Source organism: Spodoptera frugiperda, chromosome 16 (assembly GCF_023101765.2).
Source record: "Spodoptera frugiperda isolate SF20-4 chromosome 16, AGI-APGP_CSIRO_Sfru_2.0, whole genome shotgun sequence".
NCBI lineage: Eukaryota > Metazoa > Arthropoda > Insecta > Lepidoptera > Noctuidae > Spodoptera > Spodoptera frugiperda.
In genome coordinates this window covers 8,119,024-8,136,011 of record NC_064227.1, presented here as the reverse complement: position 1 = coordinate 8,136,011, position 16,988 = coordinate 8,119,024, and the positions used below count along the sequence as shown (strand labels likewise).

General features: G+C 36.1%; 3 protein-coding genes across 3 annotated transcripts; 2 read left to right on the top strand and 1 right to left on the bottom strand.

The window, feature by feature from the left end:
* The first annotated feature begins 6,774 nt into the window (after nucleotides 1–6,774).
* Nucleotides 6,775–8,339, top strand: LOC118280752 (phospholipid scramblase 2-like). Its single transcript, XM_035601119.2, has one exon. It carries the CDS (start codon nucleotides 7,393–7,395, stop codon nucleotides 8,029–8,031), a length of 639 nt encoding a protein of 212 aa, XP_035457012.2. The 5' UTR covers nucleotides 6,775–7,392; the 3' UTR covers nucleotides 8,032–8,339.
* Nucleotides 8,340–8,468: 129 nt separating this feature from the next.
* LOC118280753 (protein lethal(2)essential for life-like) lies at nucleotides 8,469–11,744 on the bottom strand. The gene has a single exon (XM_035601120.2). It carries the CDS (start codon nucleotides 9,156–9,158, stop codon nucleotides 8,577–8,579), a length of 582 nt encoding a protein of 193 aa, XP_035457013.2. The 5' UTR covers nucleotides 9,159–11,744; the 3' UTR covers nucleotides 8,469–8,576.
* A 1,844-nt stretch (nucleotides 11,745–13,588) lies between these two features.
* LOC118280706 (heat shock protein 83) lies at nucleotides 13,589–16,046 on the top strand. Its single transcript, XM_035601014.2, has one exon. It carries the CDS (start codon nucleotides 13,758–13,760, stop codon nucleotides 15,909–15,911), a length of 2,154 nt encoding a protein of 717 aa, XP_035456907.1. The 5' UTR covers nucleotides 13,589–13,757; the 3' UTR covers nucleotides 15,912–16,046.
* Nucleotides 16,047–16,988: the final 942 nt, after the last annotated feature.

The following is a 16,988-nucleotide window of genomic DNA, read 5'->3' as shown; positions in this document are numbered from 1 at the left end:
AGTATTGGTCATACATTCACAAAGATGTACCAATACCTATAAGCACCTCTCCAGAGGAGCTCGTGGCTAACACAGCCGGATTATCAGCTCTTAAGGTTAAGCCACTCCGGTCGCGGTCAATATGTTGATGGGTGGTCGTTGTAACGTGTGGAGACTACTCCATAGCTGTGAGAGCTCGTCAAACCTTCGATCCTGGTAGAGGATCTGACCAAGAATGATATATACATACACAATATACCTCTTTTATTTGTGCGTAGTTTCCTTGCCCAAGCAATTCCTTGTTTATAGGGTGATCGCCAATAATTCGTATCAAATGCCTATTGTAAACTTGTTATTATTTTTTATCAGGAGTTAGTTGTTTTTTGGTACTTCGATTAGGTACCTTCAATTAATTATTTCAACCAAACTACTAGGTATTTTGAATCGTCAAACAAAATATACTCAAATGTCAAAATCACACCTATTTATTATTCGTGTAAATAAAAATTAATCTTAATTTTCTTTAAATCGTATTATATCTAACTTGTAATGATTTAAAGATTTAATTTATTTTATAAGCCAGCTAGTTAATGATAAAATCTAATTAAATTACTTAATCTAGTTAGATTTCTACAATAAAATAAATAAATATAAACGAAATCAAGAAAACAAACATTCACTTTTACCATCCACGTATCCGAGTTCACAACACCTTTCCAACTACAAATCTATAAGTAATAAACAAAAAAATTGTCCGTCAGTTCGTCACTGGGAGCCCTGGCCACCCCCTTGCGTGCACCCTCAGTCGTGACGTCCAACGACCCCTATTTCATATTTACGCGTTGAGAACAAACACTTGTGTTGGGCCCCGGCGACTTACGAAACGGACCCGCTATTGTTCTACAGATGATAATATTATATCGATATAGATACATTTAGGAATATTATATGTATCTAGTTTTAACTAATAGGGTATGATTATTAAAAATCTATTTCTGTCCTTCAATAACATATTTATATTTATTCACTGTACTCAAAGTCATTTAAAAGTAACTTAAATAAACTAGCCCTTAGCAATAATTGTTTTCGGAACACAATCGTTACTAATGAATAGTTTAAGTAATAATTTAATGTATCAGGAGTAGGGCAGTTTTAAATATTGAAATCTTTATACATATTTAAATAATTCTGCAGATGTGCCAATATATTACTAGGTGAGCGATATATCCTCATTGTCAAGAGAATTGACCAAATCTATTGAGCCCAAACTTACCATCAGCCACCTTCCAATACCATCAGACCACGTCGATTACATCATAACATTGTATGATCATCTAATCTACATATGATTTTGAAGTTTCATGATGATAAAATGAAATTACAAATTCTTAGGTAGATTTTATTAAGTACCCTTAACCGACGAGCATGCGTAAAAAGACTGATGACTGTTGATGAAGCGAACGATGTAAGATTCGTAGCAATTTGCGTCCATAGTCTCTGCCTACCCCCATGGGAGACAGGCGTGAGGTTATGTATGTATGTATGTATTTTATTACATAGTTCGTTACAGGTCGACCTAATAAAACCATGATAAAAAGATGTTTGTATGTTAGTTGTAAATAATTCATTTATATTTTATTTCCTTTATATTTTTACAAAGGTAACTAGGTTACATTGTAAACAGTTTTAATATATAAACAATTAATTGTCAGTTTATTATTAGTGCTTATTATAAATAATACAATCCTTTGCGGTTTGCTGACACCTTTTCAACGTAAATTAATTAAAACATTTAAAATAAATATCTTGTCTTCCATGAAATGTATTTTCCTTATGAAAAAAACATAATTAAATGGTTTTATTTAGCTTGTCGAGTTTATTTGTGTATCTTATGTAGACAGTATGTATGTATTAGTTACTGATGATAATATTGTCTTTTAAACCTACATTTTTAGAACATGTATTTTGCTAGAGCTAGAATAGCTTCCGATAATTTTTTTTCGAATATTTGCTTACTTTTACCCAACAAAACAAAACTTTACATAACCATGCTTTCGTAATAATTGAGTAGTGTCCTCAGTCAAAAATAAATTATTTTGGTCATTCAACACAATAAAATATTCAAAAATAATCACACTTTAATTCACAGATTTGATGATCTACTTAATTTCCTGAATAATTTCTCAAAAATTTGTCTGTCTGAAGTCAAATAGACGTAAAAATCTGTTGACGTCATAAAGCACTATTTCATACAAAATTCATAGAAAATATCATTTTTGACGTTTCGAAAAAAATATTGAATTTGACTAGTAGGAAACTAGCCTTCTGGTGATGAAGTGTAAATGTTATGGGATAAATACCACGAGACGTCAACTGCTGAACATAGACATACCTTAGTACCTTAATCATATCTCTATACAATCTTCATGTACCAGGTAATGAACCAACCTGTTTAAAACAAACTACCTTCATGTTATGTCTTGCATAACAACCATTAGAGACACAATAACCCTCACATTTGCCATCGAATTCATGACGACAGCACGTCAGACGTTTTATTTGTTCTAGATAAAGCGTTTAGCATACGGATGTACAAGTTATCGATACATGTAAATGAGCCATTAATTTTAACGACTATCGCTTGTTTCTCGTTAAAAATGGCAGTAAAATGCAGTTTGTACGTGATTTTAATAACCTTTCGAACTGAACCGATCAAGTAAGCCGTAAAAATACGGTTAACATGCTTATTTTATGGAAATTTCCTCTATATTTACATAAAATAAACGTTGAGGTAACATCACCCCTTCTTCGTTGAAGGGGTAGACAGAGACCTACGTGGAGTTACAGGTACACCCACCTTGCAATCAGTAAAGTATGTTATTATGGAGTTGTTGAGATTTACTCAAGATAAATCTGTGTTATTGCAGATTTCTTGCTAAACAAATATCTTTTTCTGCATCTGAGAATCAAAATCTATTCTCATCTTCAAATATTATGCTTATGAATATGTACTACATTAACGAGACTCTCATATTTTACTCTACAATCGTCTAAAACTGATTAATTTAATTTATTTATGTGTGTATGGCGTGGCAATGGATTCGCTTCCTGAAACATACACCTGATAATATTCCAAAGTAACTTCTATTTTAAGCAATATATTGTAGGTAAGATTCTAGCTTTTTGAGAAATCTAATTAAACAAGAAATGCTCTTTTCTACTACTCTTTATTACAACTATAAATTACAAGAATGCTAATACAACAGCCACATCTGTCCACGCAGCAACCAACACGAAAGTCCCAAGTTCGAGCCCGCGCCCGCACAATTAACAATACCGCCAAATGAAGTGTTCCACCGAATTCATCGCAACAAACATATATAATATTTTCTTTCTCTAAAACTATCTACTATCTCATCCCCCCTTCCCCCCGTAATACGTCTGTGTGTGTGGAAAAATTCGTACTTGCTACCCTTATAGGGCCACCCCCTCCCCCCCGCCGCTTTCACGGTTCTAATTTTTGGGGAATTTGGGGCATATTCGTAAATATGAAATGGAAAAAATATTTCGCATGTACAAGTAATTTGGACTTTATCGAGGGTCTGTTAAGGTTGAATTTCCTGTGTTGGTGAGTTGGAAAAAAAATTACTTCATATGTCGTCCTTAAGACGGAGCGCGCCGCGCTTCGTATGTGTGTTGGGAACATGGCCGCCGTGGAGACGCTCTTAATTATTGCCACGCAGCTTTTATACGCGATAAATATTTTAATCCCTACAATAACTTTACATGCATCCATCTCTTGTATGATTGGTAAGCATACTCTCTGTTCCTGACTCCGAATAAAAAAGGTTAAACACTACGTGGAAGTCCAAGACAAAATCAAAGTCAAAGTCAAATAAACATTTATTTCAATTAGTCCCCAATTAGGCACTTTTGAAACGTCAAATTGAGTTGCCTGTCAGTCTGTCTGTCAGTGAAGCTAGTTGCTCGTAGACAGTAGTCCAACCTTTGGGTTATGCAGATATCAACTGTGGGCTACAAGAGTGAGGAAAGAACACTTGTGTTTCAGTGCCGTTAAAAGACAAAATGTATTTCATAATAAGAGCAACTATAATAGATAGATACAGGAGTGTATAGGCATGCGTAACTGCGATGATTTAACCGACATCTTTAAGAAATTCACATTTTTTTGAGTCGACACTACTATAACATAATATTATACTAGCTTCTTCCAGCCACTTTGCCCGCTTTTCCGTAGGATAAAAAGTCTCATCGCCCAAATTAGCTAATACCTTGTCTGCATACCAAATTCCATCAAAATCCGTTCAATAGTTTCAGCGTTATTGACGGAAAAATAACCAAACAAAAAAAATCTCATTTATAATATTAGCGTGAGTATTGCAAAAAATTAAGTATTTTCGTCTATTTGTCACAATCACAGTAAAAGATTACACAATAATTTATACGATTGTCCGTCAGTACGTATTTGCGCAATTCATTTACATTTCACCTTAATTTGATAAGACTTATCACTAACGTGTTATGTTTAGTGGGAATCAAGCTTTTCCTTATATTCGTGCAACCATTTGTCCATGTAAAGATTACTTATATAAATACAGTAACAATGTACATGAAATTACATTATTATGTACCTGTGGTGTTATTTTTAGATACCTACGATGTTAAAAGTAGAGTCAATTAAAATTACACAATTTATAAATGAAGATGTAAAGATACGAGTGTTTAATTGTGTCATTTCTGTCTATCCCCATAGGAGGTCAATAGGATGTATGTATCCAATAATGTATTGGAAACAAGAAACAGTACCTTTGGTAATGAAAACTGCTAACTTCGATACTTCATTTAGATATACGTCTAAATACGCAAAAGCTATTCAATTTTCAGTTGTAATTTAATATGAGCTATCTCTGTCTTTTTTTAACTATTCTTGAGACCGTCTTAAAATTAAGTGGCTTTTGAGTAATTGAAGAATAGATCTAATAAAGATGTTACTGGTATAGTTATTTGTAAAATAGCTCTGGTTGCATAACGTTACAGCTGTTTCATGGTAAAAAAGTATTAATTAGCTTTTTAAATCAGAATAATGGAAAACTAGAAGAAGATTCTACTGACATCTAATACCAAAGAGACAAATAATCGAAAATATGAGCAAAATATCTTTAAACACATATATTACGTACCACTTCGAAGTATAAGCTTGACAATAAATTAAAAACTTAATAAAAAAAAAAAACAGCAAAACTTCGCAATCGTCTCCACAGCTTTCGTATTCCATCACCGCGCAATATATATAGCTCAGCCCGTAGCTATACGAACAAATATATTATATTTTCCTATATGTTAGTTCCATCATTTATACTTTATTACTATATACATATACCAACTATTTATATATAACAAAGTATTGTGCGTGTGTGTGTGCCTACGTACAATGGGGGGAAACTCAATTAAACAGTTTCCCTTAATAAGAATCCACCAGATTTGCTATGGTATGGTTATTATATTTTTATTTTTTTCTTAGAGTTGCAAGCTTTTTGGAAATCTCAGCGAAACATGTTTGTAGTGTCATAAAGGCCTTGTTTATTGTTCTATATTATATGTTATCGTATCATACTACTTCCTTGTACTCATTCGAGTAATGCTTGAAGATATATCCTTTATACTACTCTTCATGGCTTGTGGCAATTGATTTACTAATGTTTGTTAAAATGAACAGTTTGTTTTTAGTAAAGAGTCTTTAATTTCTCGAAAGGCAGATGTGCACCAAGATTTACCTGAAATGCTACAGAATTTCTTTGAAAATGTGAAATTACTATCCAATTTAATCAGAGACTGTGTTAAGTACTACTAAGTTCTAAGACTAAGAATTCATTACGAGGTCAAATACTAAATAGATATTACTATTCCTACCTCTACTGGAGATCGGTCTAAAACCTAGTATCCAATAATCAAGTACTAAGTGTTTAAAGCAAAAAAAAAACAATAAGTACCTATTTAAGTATTTAATTGTAGTATTTTAAATCTCAAGTCTTCGAGGAGTATCTTCTGTACAATGTTAACCCAGCTTTTGACAGAGTGACCATCACACATGATGAGTCCAAATCAGTTGCTGTATCCTCACGATGTTCCGCCATCTCTTCCAACTAGCCAATATATTTATGCACTCATTATGCAAAGGCATACCCAAAGTAGTCTTTACTAGATCAGCCCATCACTTCGGCGATAGAAGTTAGGACTAGGTAAGTAATAAAATATCAACTCGAAACAAATAAAAATCATCCCGATAATCGAACTAAGTCGAAGCTCAACTTCTGTCGATTTCTTTCGAAAGACACGTCACTCACTTCCCAATACAATAGCAGTGAATATCCCCAACGGAACTCGAACCCGGGCCCCCTAGCTTAGGGGTAACCGAGTAGGTATGTTTGTTGATTAAAGAAGCTTGATTACTGCCTACCCCACATCCATACGCAATGGCTTCATATTTTGAGAAAAGAACAATTATGTATGTATTACGTATGTACGTAGGGTAGTTGAACAATTGGTTTTGGGATTGCTATCAATTTAATAAGTTAAAGGTTCGATTACTTATGGCCGTATTTACAAACCACCTCTAAAACATTTCTTAACTAAAAATTACTTAGGTTGATGTAGGTATCGCCTAAACTAAGCCTTTACTTGTACTGTTAGGTGTCACATAGGTTGGTGAAATCTAAAATATTGTTTAATGTCACCTATCTTAGCTTAAGGTTTCCTTGCAGGATATGAGATGTCTTTAAGTAATGTCAGTTATAATTTACCTGCAAATTATTTATCATAATCCGGATTTCAACCCTCCTTTTGGCAGTCGGGTAAAAATTGGACGAGGTTGCAATTTTTCGACCCTAAACAAATGTACTCATGCCATCTATCGTATTTCAAAAATACTATTAAGTCAACGAGTTTGAAGCTGTTTTAGTTATGTTGATACGAGATGGCGCTAGTTAGATACTGAATTGTAACCCAACTAGAAGTATGTGGCTAGTTTGAGGTATCAAAGATAGATGTCGTGTTACGTATCTATTTATTTGTTAAATTCTGTTTTACGAAATATTAGTCTGTATTGTTATGTATCTGATATGTAAACAAAAAAATAATAAAAGATAAGTAACTTATAATAGATACTAAAATCAACTCAAAATCTCAAAAATCATTTCAATAAAAGCATAGAACCTAGAACGGAGATTAAAAAATTAACCACCATTGTCAAATAGAAATCCAAGTTGACATCGTCACATAAATGGATTATAAACAATCACAAAATCATGAAAACCGTTGTGAACGGCGGTAAATTATACCTCACTTATTATAATGAAGCCAAAAGTATTCGTTGCCAACATATTATCAAGGTAAATGAAGGTTCAGTCTAGCCGCGTTGAAGTGAAGACAAGCCGCCCTTGGATGGAATGTCCTCAGCTCCCAGATGACAGCGTCGCTACCCCAGGCCTGGCATTCATCTACAACTTGGACGAACTGATCGTGACCGAGCAAAGGGACGTCTTGCACGATATCATAGGAAACAAAGGCATCGCGTACACTATCTTCAACAGTACCGGGCAGAAAGTGTTCCTGGCAGTGCTAAATAAAAAAATTCGATATTTCAACATAAAAATTTTCAACAACTACGGCAACGAAGTTATTAATGTCCAAAGACCTTTCACTTGGTGGAGAGCCAAGGCGCTAGTGTGGGCCCCCCCTGGACACTTCGTGGGGTCGGTACATGAACAGTCCAAATGTTTATTGAACAAGTACACAGTTAGGAATCAAGAGGGCACGAAACTGTTGAAAATATGTTCGGAAGGCGGCCGGTACGAGTATAAGGTGTACCTAGTGAGCACCAGGTATGCCATCGGCGTGGTGAGGGAACAGTGTCCCTCTGGTGATATCCTCAATACAAAGAACTTCGGCATCTCGTTTCCCGCTGAAATGAACGTGTATGACAAGGCTGTGCTACTGGGAGCATGTTTTCTCATCGGTTTCTACAAATACTAAATGGCAACAGGTTTCAATATTATGGATTCTCTATTCTTATTATTAAATAAATCATACATAAACAACATTTTAAAAATAATTGTGCTTATTTAGTAAGCTTTATTATTCCTGTTTCTCTACTCTGTTTATTTAGTTCTGTTTAATCAAATATGTGTAAGAGCGCCTACAAGATATACGAGAGCAAAACTCTAGAACTAAGCCTAAGGCGCTTCAACTACCTTCTATAAAATTGTTGAATTCGCAGTAAAATTATCATATCTATTGAGATTCTAATGATAGTTTTCAATTCATTTGTGTATTTTGAAAATCGACAGAATTACTACCACCAAGATAAAAGTGCCAAAGACTAAAATCTCATACATGGTCTGTAACGCCTGATAAATTATAGTGAGCAAACTATACATTGAACATTTTGAGCTAAAATAAAACAACAGGCATAAAGTTTTAACACAATTGTTTTATTGAAAACTTAATCTGGATCAGTCTTATCATAATACGGAAACTTAATTTAAACTTAAAAAACTAATTAACAGAGTAACTAAATTCTACTTCTTGCGTTTTTTCTGCGGTGATTTCGCATTGGCTTCTTCCTCGGCGTTTCCATTGACCTCCTGTTCTTCCTCATCATGGTGCTTTCTCCTCACGGGTCCCGTTTGAGTGATAGGAATAGCTCTCTCGTTCTTATTCTCAGATATTTTCGGAGCTACGACTGTGAGCACCCCGTCAGAAGACAGCCGGGACTCCACGGTTTCAGGGTTACAGCCTTCTGGCAACGCGTACCGACGCTTGAAGTGACGGGACACGAAGCCATGCTCATCCTTCCTCTCTTCATGCTTGCCTTCAATCACCACATATCCGTCTGATGTTTTGACAGAAATCTCCTCAGGATCAAAATGCTGGACGTCCAGATTCACCTGGAACTTGTCCTTGTCTGACTTGATGGTAGACCCGACGTCTCTGGCCACCGCTGCGAGGTTCCTCCATGGGCGAAGGTACTTGCGCACGGAGAGTACTGGCCGGTCCACAATATCGGTCAAAAAGTCCTCCGGAGTGAGATCCAAACCGAATAATTGATCCCGAAGACGTCTTGGTCGCAGGTCGTCCAATAAGTATGGTAGAAGCGCCATTGCTCTTTCTTGATAATTGAATTTATTTCACTTGTAAACTCGGAATAACTTTGTAGTTAAAATTGGATTCAAGTAAAGTTACTTGAAGCTTCAATTCGCGCTAACTTGTAGCTCTCGACTCGCTTGCGATTAGTTCAATACTGCCGCCGGTAGAGGCGCGCATCGCTTTTATATTTCATGCAGACAGAGCGACGAATTTTCTGGTTCCTTACAGTAAGTTCGAGTATGTTCTAGCAGAGACATCTAGTAACAAGTGGCTGACACTCATACATTCGTTATGTTCGATGCAGTTGTAGTACATTCAACAACAGATGGCGTTCTTATCAATTACAGTTTTTTTATTTTTTACGTCTTTGAACAGATAATTTATTGAAAATAGTCCTCTAACTTGCTGGGCTATAGGTTATTCTTTTATTAAAAAAAATATTGAAAAAGGTTAGTTAACGTTCATGACAATTTACAAAAATAGGTCATGGTGCTTATTTTCGCTACTCCACACTAGAGGGCAGCACAGTAGCTACTGCTATCTACGATTCACACCAGGACTTTCCGGTTCCATAGAACTTTGTGGAATGACATAGAACAATCTAGGGGTAACATAACATAACCATAATTATTACTTTATCCATTTTAGGAATTGTACCTAACTACTAACTGCGCAAAACTGTATTTAATCGAGTGAAAGAGTTGACTCACCCTATATGCATAGTCATCAGAAGATGTAAGATGACAATGGAACAAAGAAATGTGATTTTCAACAATAACAGTAACGTTTTTAATCGAGTTAGCAACAGTTAATGAACCTAATACAGGAAATAAATCATTTTCTTCACACGTTATTGATTTTACAACTAGTGTCATGTCATTGACCCCGCCGGCCGCTCTTATCATTCACTAGAATTTATTCTTCCTACTTTCAATGTCAGAAACTACTAGATTTTCTAATGTAACATTGTTTTTATAAATAACAACTTATTCAAAGTTTTCCTGGCTACAATTTTATGTAAATTCCAATATAAATGTAATTGTATATAAGTATGTATTCTTAAATAAATTAACCTAAAATTTACCACGTGTGAGAGTGTACTCACGAGACTGTAGTTCGTACGTACTTATAGATAATGTGTTTTTTTTTAGCACGAAGCGAAATCGAGAGTTGCAACATTGTTAATAGGAATAGAAAACCATTGTAAATGATACCTACTGACTTGTTATAAGCTGAAACCTTTGTTTATACGTACTTCGGTATAAAATGAAATATTGCAGAATTTGATACCTAGCTACAATGTAGCTTACAGTACTGAACTTTGAAGTATTTCTAGGTATCAGATGGCTTTTTTTTCATAGAATTTTGCACATATGAATATTCTAGTAGACTGTACTTATGTATCTTGTTCCTATGAGCCTGCTTATCACACCAGTGTTAGTCATCTAATTCAGCTGACAACTAAGTACTAATGAAATCACGCCCCTGCGGCGCTTGGTAGAAACGTTCTAGAAAATGCCGCCAAAATATTGATTTTGTGGGGGACCGCGCAGCGCAGCCCCGCCGTCCATTGGTGCAGACTGCAGACGTTGCATTTTATACCTACCTGTTAACTTTACTTAGCTACACGTCGTTGATGTTCATAGCTAAGGTAGTCTTAACGATATAAGTAGGGATTTACCCCTTTTGTATGTGTTTATTAAGTACCTACTTATATTCCGATAAGTTATAAGTAAAACATGGCATAAATGTAAATTTTTATTCATGAATTAAGCCTACACGCAATGATATTATGATAGAACGAAACGTTTCGTAGCACATTTAATTTTATTATGGCTTCCATTCCATTGTCTTGGGTGTTGGGCAGTTATCCCTGTTTGTACGGGGTTAGTTTTCCAAAATGGAAGTTCGTAGGGATTTCAATTAAAAATCTAGATACCTTCAGTCTATCTGCTGACTCACGATTAAATGAAAATGAATGACTGATTATTCTGATGCAAAAATAACCGCCAAACATGTAATAAGCCGACACGTGTTGGCTGAATATTCGAGGATTACTCCTTTACAAACAAATTATAATTTAATTGTATAGAGTTATGCTTTACTTATAAAGTTACAATATAAGTTTTATTGGAGAAGTCACTAGAAATGCATAACTTCCGGTGCCGGTTCGATGCCGGCAAATCGCTTTTTCGAGAACGTTTTACATTCATTACTTTCAAAACTACATAAAAAAGGGCAACAACATGTCATTCTTATGAGGATTGAGGTATTTTGATCTTCTAAAGGACATGAATCTATAGAAAACTAACAAACATAGTAAACACCTGCAAAATACCATAGAAGTCATAATCAATACATTTTCTAGTAGCAGTATTGCCAGCCTTCAATGATAAAACGTACGCTTTAGTTTATACTAAAATATTGTACTAATAGAATAAAATTATACCAATCAATTAAAATATTATTAATAGCTTCTTCAAGATTTAAAGCATGTTTTTGGTTAAATTAGTGTTATCTTAACTGATACATGACTCAATTCGTATGCAAAATACATTAAAACATTCGTCAGTAAACACTTCCAGAAACTTCAGACCATGAGAAACAATACCTAAAGGCAATTTAAAAAATAATTTACAAATGAAATGTATACAAGTCAACATTCAATAAATAATATACTGTTTTTGGCATTTTTCCTGAAAAATAATTATATTTTTAATACATTGAAATTGAAATATTTAAAAATATCATGCTTTAATAATTTGATTTGATGCACAAAACACAAAGACAGGCAAATACAATAAGCATGGTGTTATAAAAATATAAAAATCTATCGTTTTGACATTTGTTAATATTTTCAAAATGTGTAACTTTATAACTGTAATGTTTGTACCATACTACGACCACGTCCTCCCATACACGTCGACATTATTGACATTAAAAATATTTTACTCCAAATAACGACATTCGTTTACCACGTGTATAATAATATTTTTATATAAATTTACAGATCTTCAGTCAAAACTGTTTATTATTTATTTTATCTTGATGTTCATAATTCAGACATAATTATGAAACTCCTGTGCCTACTTAACTCGAGAAGTTATTGATATTTAATGTTAATCAAAGAAAGCAACTACAATACGTATATTTTTACATCAAAATAATAACCAGATGAAAAACTATAATGTATTCTTTAAAATATTTAATAATTTTATCAAAAGTTTGTTTTCATAAATAAATATAAATTGTATTAAAATAATTTTCTGGTATCCCTAAGTACTTCATTGAACTTGACATAAATCTCATCCCGGATGGCAGTAGCGCTTACGACGGGCAAAAGTCGAACTACTCACCGGATACAGTGCGAACATTCTAGTAAGAATACGTAAAGTTATGAAAATATTAATATTTTTAATGAAACTTTCGTGTAAGTTGATGACAAAGTTATAATTTAAGGCTAAGCTTAATATTTACCTATATTTTAGTTCAACTTTCATACAAAAAAGTAGAGTTTTAACAAAAGTTATAGATGGTTCTCGAATGTTCTAGAACATTCCACGGAAAATCTATAATCTGTTCGGAACGCCACCTCTCGTCCAATAGCGACATCACAAAATCCGTTCTCGAGATTGTAAACATTTTGGAAGTATGTACTAATACTGTTTTAATTTTGTATAACAATAATTATTGATCAGATTGAACATTAAAATATATTTAATTGATGAAGTAAATTACCTAAAAAATAGATTGATGAATATAAAACAAAACTATAACAAAATTAATGTGACGCAGATTGATTGCTTTTTGGTACTTTATTTTATTATAGGCATATTTTCTCTACATGGTTAAAAAATATAAAAAAAAACATAATTTTGTAGTGTCGATGTAGAAATAAGTTTTACAAAACTTATTTTATAATCTAAATAAAATTGTTATAAGGATTATAAAAATAAAATTGTAATGTTAAGCAAATGTGTCTGGTGTTGCGGGTGTCCATGGGCGGCGCTGATTTTTGGACAAGAATTTATTTGCCGTGACTTAAATTTAATTAAAATATGAAATATTCACAAAAAATATACAGATATATTCCCATTATTACTTTAATTATTTTTTGTTTTAGATAGTTTTATGTATGACGACTTTCATTGCACCAAATTATATCTAAATGTTTTTATTTTCATTGAATTCTACAGTTTTTTTATATGAATAGATTATAAAGATTATGATAAGGTCATGTGGTGTAAAGTGTAAAACTAAATAACTAAATATGTACGGTACATCTTAAACGAAACTCAAATTCCCGTCAAAGTACTCGATCGTTTTCGTTACTCACCAACTGTTTTGAGCCTCTGGCAATGACCGCGTCAAATCTCGAAAATTCTACTCACTCCTAGATGGCGCCTGCGCGTCGTGTCTATATAAACGATCTGACGTGCCGGTAAGCGTCATTTAATTCAAGAAAGCGAAGTGAGAGATACGCTGCGATTCCACGCGATCTTATAACACGTGTATTTAAACCGCGCTAGTCAAAGAGATTCGAATAAGTATTCTGTGCTTACTCTACGTTAATTTGAAGAAATTTTTCAATTAAATTAAGTGAAACAGTCAAAATGCCCGAAGAAATGCAGACCGATGTCGCCGAGGTGGAGACCTTCGCCTTCCAGGCGGAGATCGCCCAGCTTATGTCCCTGATCATCAACACATTCTACTCCAACAAAGAGATCTTCCTTCGTGAGTTGATTTCCAACTCTTCTGATGCCTTGGACAAGATCCGTTATGAGTCACTCACCGACCCATCGAAGCTGGACAGCGGCAAGGAGCTGTACATCAAGATCATTCCCAACAAGAGCGAAGGTACACTCACTATTATTGATACCGGTATTGGTATGACCAAGGCTGACCTCGTCAACAACCTTGGTACCATCGCCAAGTCAGGAACCAAGGCATTCATGGAGGCCCTGCAGGCAGGCGCCGACATCAGCATGATCGGTCAGTTCGGTGTGGGTTTCTACTCATGCTACCTGGTCGCTGACCGCGTGACAGTTCACTCGAAGCACAATGACGACGAGCAGTACATGTGGGAGTCGTCGGCGGGAGGCTCGTTCACGGTCCGCCCCGACCATGGCGAGCCCCTCGGACGCGGTACCAAGATCGTTCTCCACATCAAGGAAGACCTCACTGAGTACCTTGAAGAGCACAAGATCAAGGAAATCGTGAAGAAGCACTCACAGTTCATCGGCTACCCCATCAAACTGATGGTTGAGAAGGAACGCGAGAAGGAGCTCTCTGATGACGAGGCTGAGGAGGAAAAGAAAGAGGACGAGAAGGAGGATGACAAGCCCAAGATCGAGGATGTGGGAGAGGACGACGAGGAGGACAAGAAGGACAAGAAGAAGAAGAAGACCATCAAGGAGAAGTACACAGAGGACGAGGAACTCAACAAGACCAAGCCCATCTGGACCCGCAATGCTGATGACATCACACAGGAGGAGTACGGTGACTTCTACAAATCCCTCACCAATGACTGGGAGGACCACCTCGCTGTCAAACACTTCTCCGTTGAAGGTCAGCTGGAGTTCAGAGCCCTGTTGTTCGTGCCCCGCCGTGCTCCCTTCGACTTGTTTGAGAACAAGAAGCGCAAGAACAACATCAAGTTGTACGTCCGCAGGGTGTTCATCATGGACAACTGTGAGGACCTTATCCCTGAGTACCTGAACTTCATCAAGGGTGTAGTCGACAGTGAGGACCTGCCCCTCAACATCTCTCGTGAGATGCTCCAACAGAACAAGATCCTGAAAGTAATCAGGAAGAACTTGGTTAAGAAATGCTTGGAACTGTTCGAAGAGTTGGCTGAAGACAAAGAGAACTACAAGAAGTATTACGAACAATTCAGCAAGAACCTGAAGCTTGGTATCCACGAGGACTCCCAGAACAGGTCAAAACTGGCTGACTTGCTCCGCTACCACACATCTGCCTCTGGTGATGAGGCATGCTCCCTCAAAGAGTATGTCTCACGCATGAAGGAGAACCAGAAACACATCTACTACATCACTGGTGAGAACCGTGACCAGGTTGCCAACTCATCGTTCGTAGAGCGAGTCAAGAAGCGTGGTTATGAAGTTGTATACATGACCGAGCCCATTGATGAGTATGTAGTACAACAGATGAGGGAGTACGATGGTAAGACTCTAGTCTCTGTCACAAAGGAGGGTCTAGAACTCCCTGAAGATGAAGAGGAGAAGAAGAAGCGCGAGGAGGACAAGGTCAAGTTCGAGGGTCTCTGCAAGGTCATGAAGAACATCCTTGACAACAAAGTTGAGAAGGTTGTTGTCTCCAACCGTCTCGTTGAGTCCCCATGCTGCATCGTCACTGCTCAGTATGGTTGGTCTGCCAACATGGAGCGTATCATGAAGGCTCAGGCTCTCCGTGACACATCCACCATGGGTTACATGGCGGCCAAGAAGCACCTTGAGATCAACCCTGACCATTCCATCGTCGAGACCCTGAGGCAGAAGGCCGAGGCCGACAAGAACGACAAGGCTGTGAAGGACCTCGTCATCCTGCTGTACGAGACTGCCCTGCTGTCTTCTGGCTTCACCCTGGACGAGCCCCAGGTGCACGCCTCCCGCATTTACCGCATGATCAAGCTTGGTCTGGGCATCGACGAGGACGAGCCTATCCAGGTGGAGGAGTCGAGCGCCGGCGACGTGCCCCCACTAGAGGGCGACGCTGACGACGCGTCACGTATGGAGGAAGTGGATTAAAATCTCAGCTTTTAGCCATGTTGTAATGGTGTTTATGTGATTGTATCGCGAAGTTATTTTGTGCACTGGTGTACAGCCAAAGACTGATTTAGTTCAAATTCCATTATTCAAAATAAATGGTACCTTAACAAATTATTTCCTGGTTTTATTCTGTGTTCATTTAGATAGGTTACCCGATACACATCTTGAGGTTCAAATTATTTAGGTACACACCTTACATTGCTTTTTTTTGATAAAAATTAATACGTCTTTTAACTTAAATCAACACAAACACTTGCACATTTTCATTTACAGTGAAAATTAAAATCAACATTTTAATCTTAACCTTTTGAACGCCACGGACGTTTATAGACGTCTAACGAAATCGTGCCAAACACGCCACCGACGTCTATAGACGTCAAGAAAACGACATTTTTTAAATACAAAATAAATATACTAAATTAAGTTTTCTGTGTTTCTTTTTCCTATTATTTCAAACTACTTTAGTGAAATATTGTAAATTGACACAAAGATATATTCATTATTTGAATTCACAAGAAAAAACAATCGTCAAATATTGCTAATCGAAATCCGTAAAATTGTGTATTTCCCCACGCCACAGACGTCAAGACACGTCAACTAGTGATGGGTAGGTAAGGTAACTTATATTCCAAATTTATGAAATATTTTATTGAAAGTAGCTTACTATTACTTTGACAATTACTTTTTACTGACAAATATTCGTATCTGAATATTCCTAATGTATAATATTTAAAAAAATGTGGAAAAGAACTTATAATTGATATCCTTAAATCGATAGTTTACTGTCCACTCTCGCGCATCCCTATGTAAGAGCTCATAGACAGTTACCTGTACGCCACAGACGGGAATGGACGTCAAGCGGTGACGTCATTAGCGCTACGGGAGTCTGCTAGTGCTTTACTACATTTATTATTATGATCGGTGGTAATATTATTTGAACAGCAAAAGGACTTGGATGACATAAGTTTGCCAAGTTTCGAAGAATCCGACTAATAATTATATGTAAAACTAGCGACCCGCCCCAGCTTCGCATGGGTGCAATGGTGATATATTATA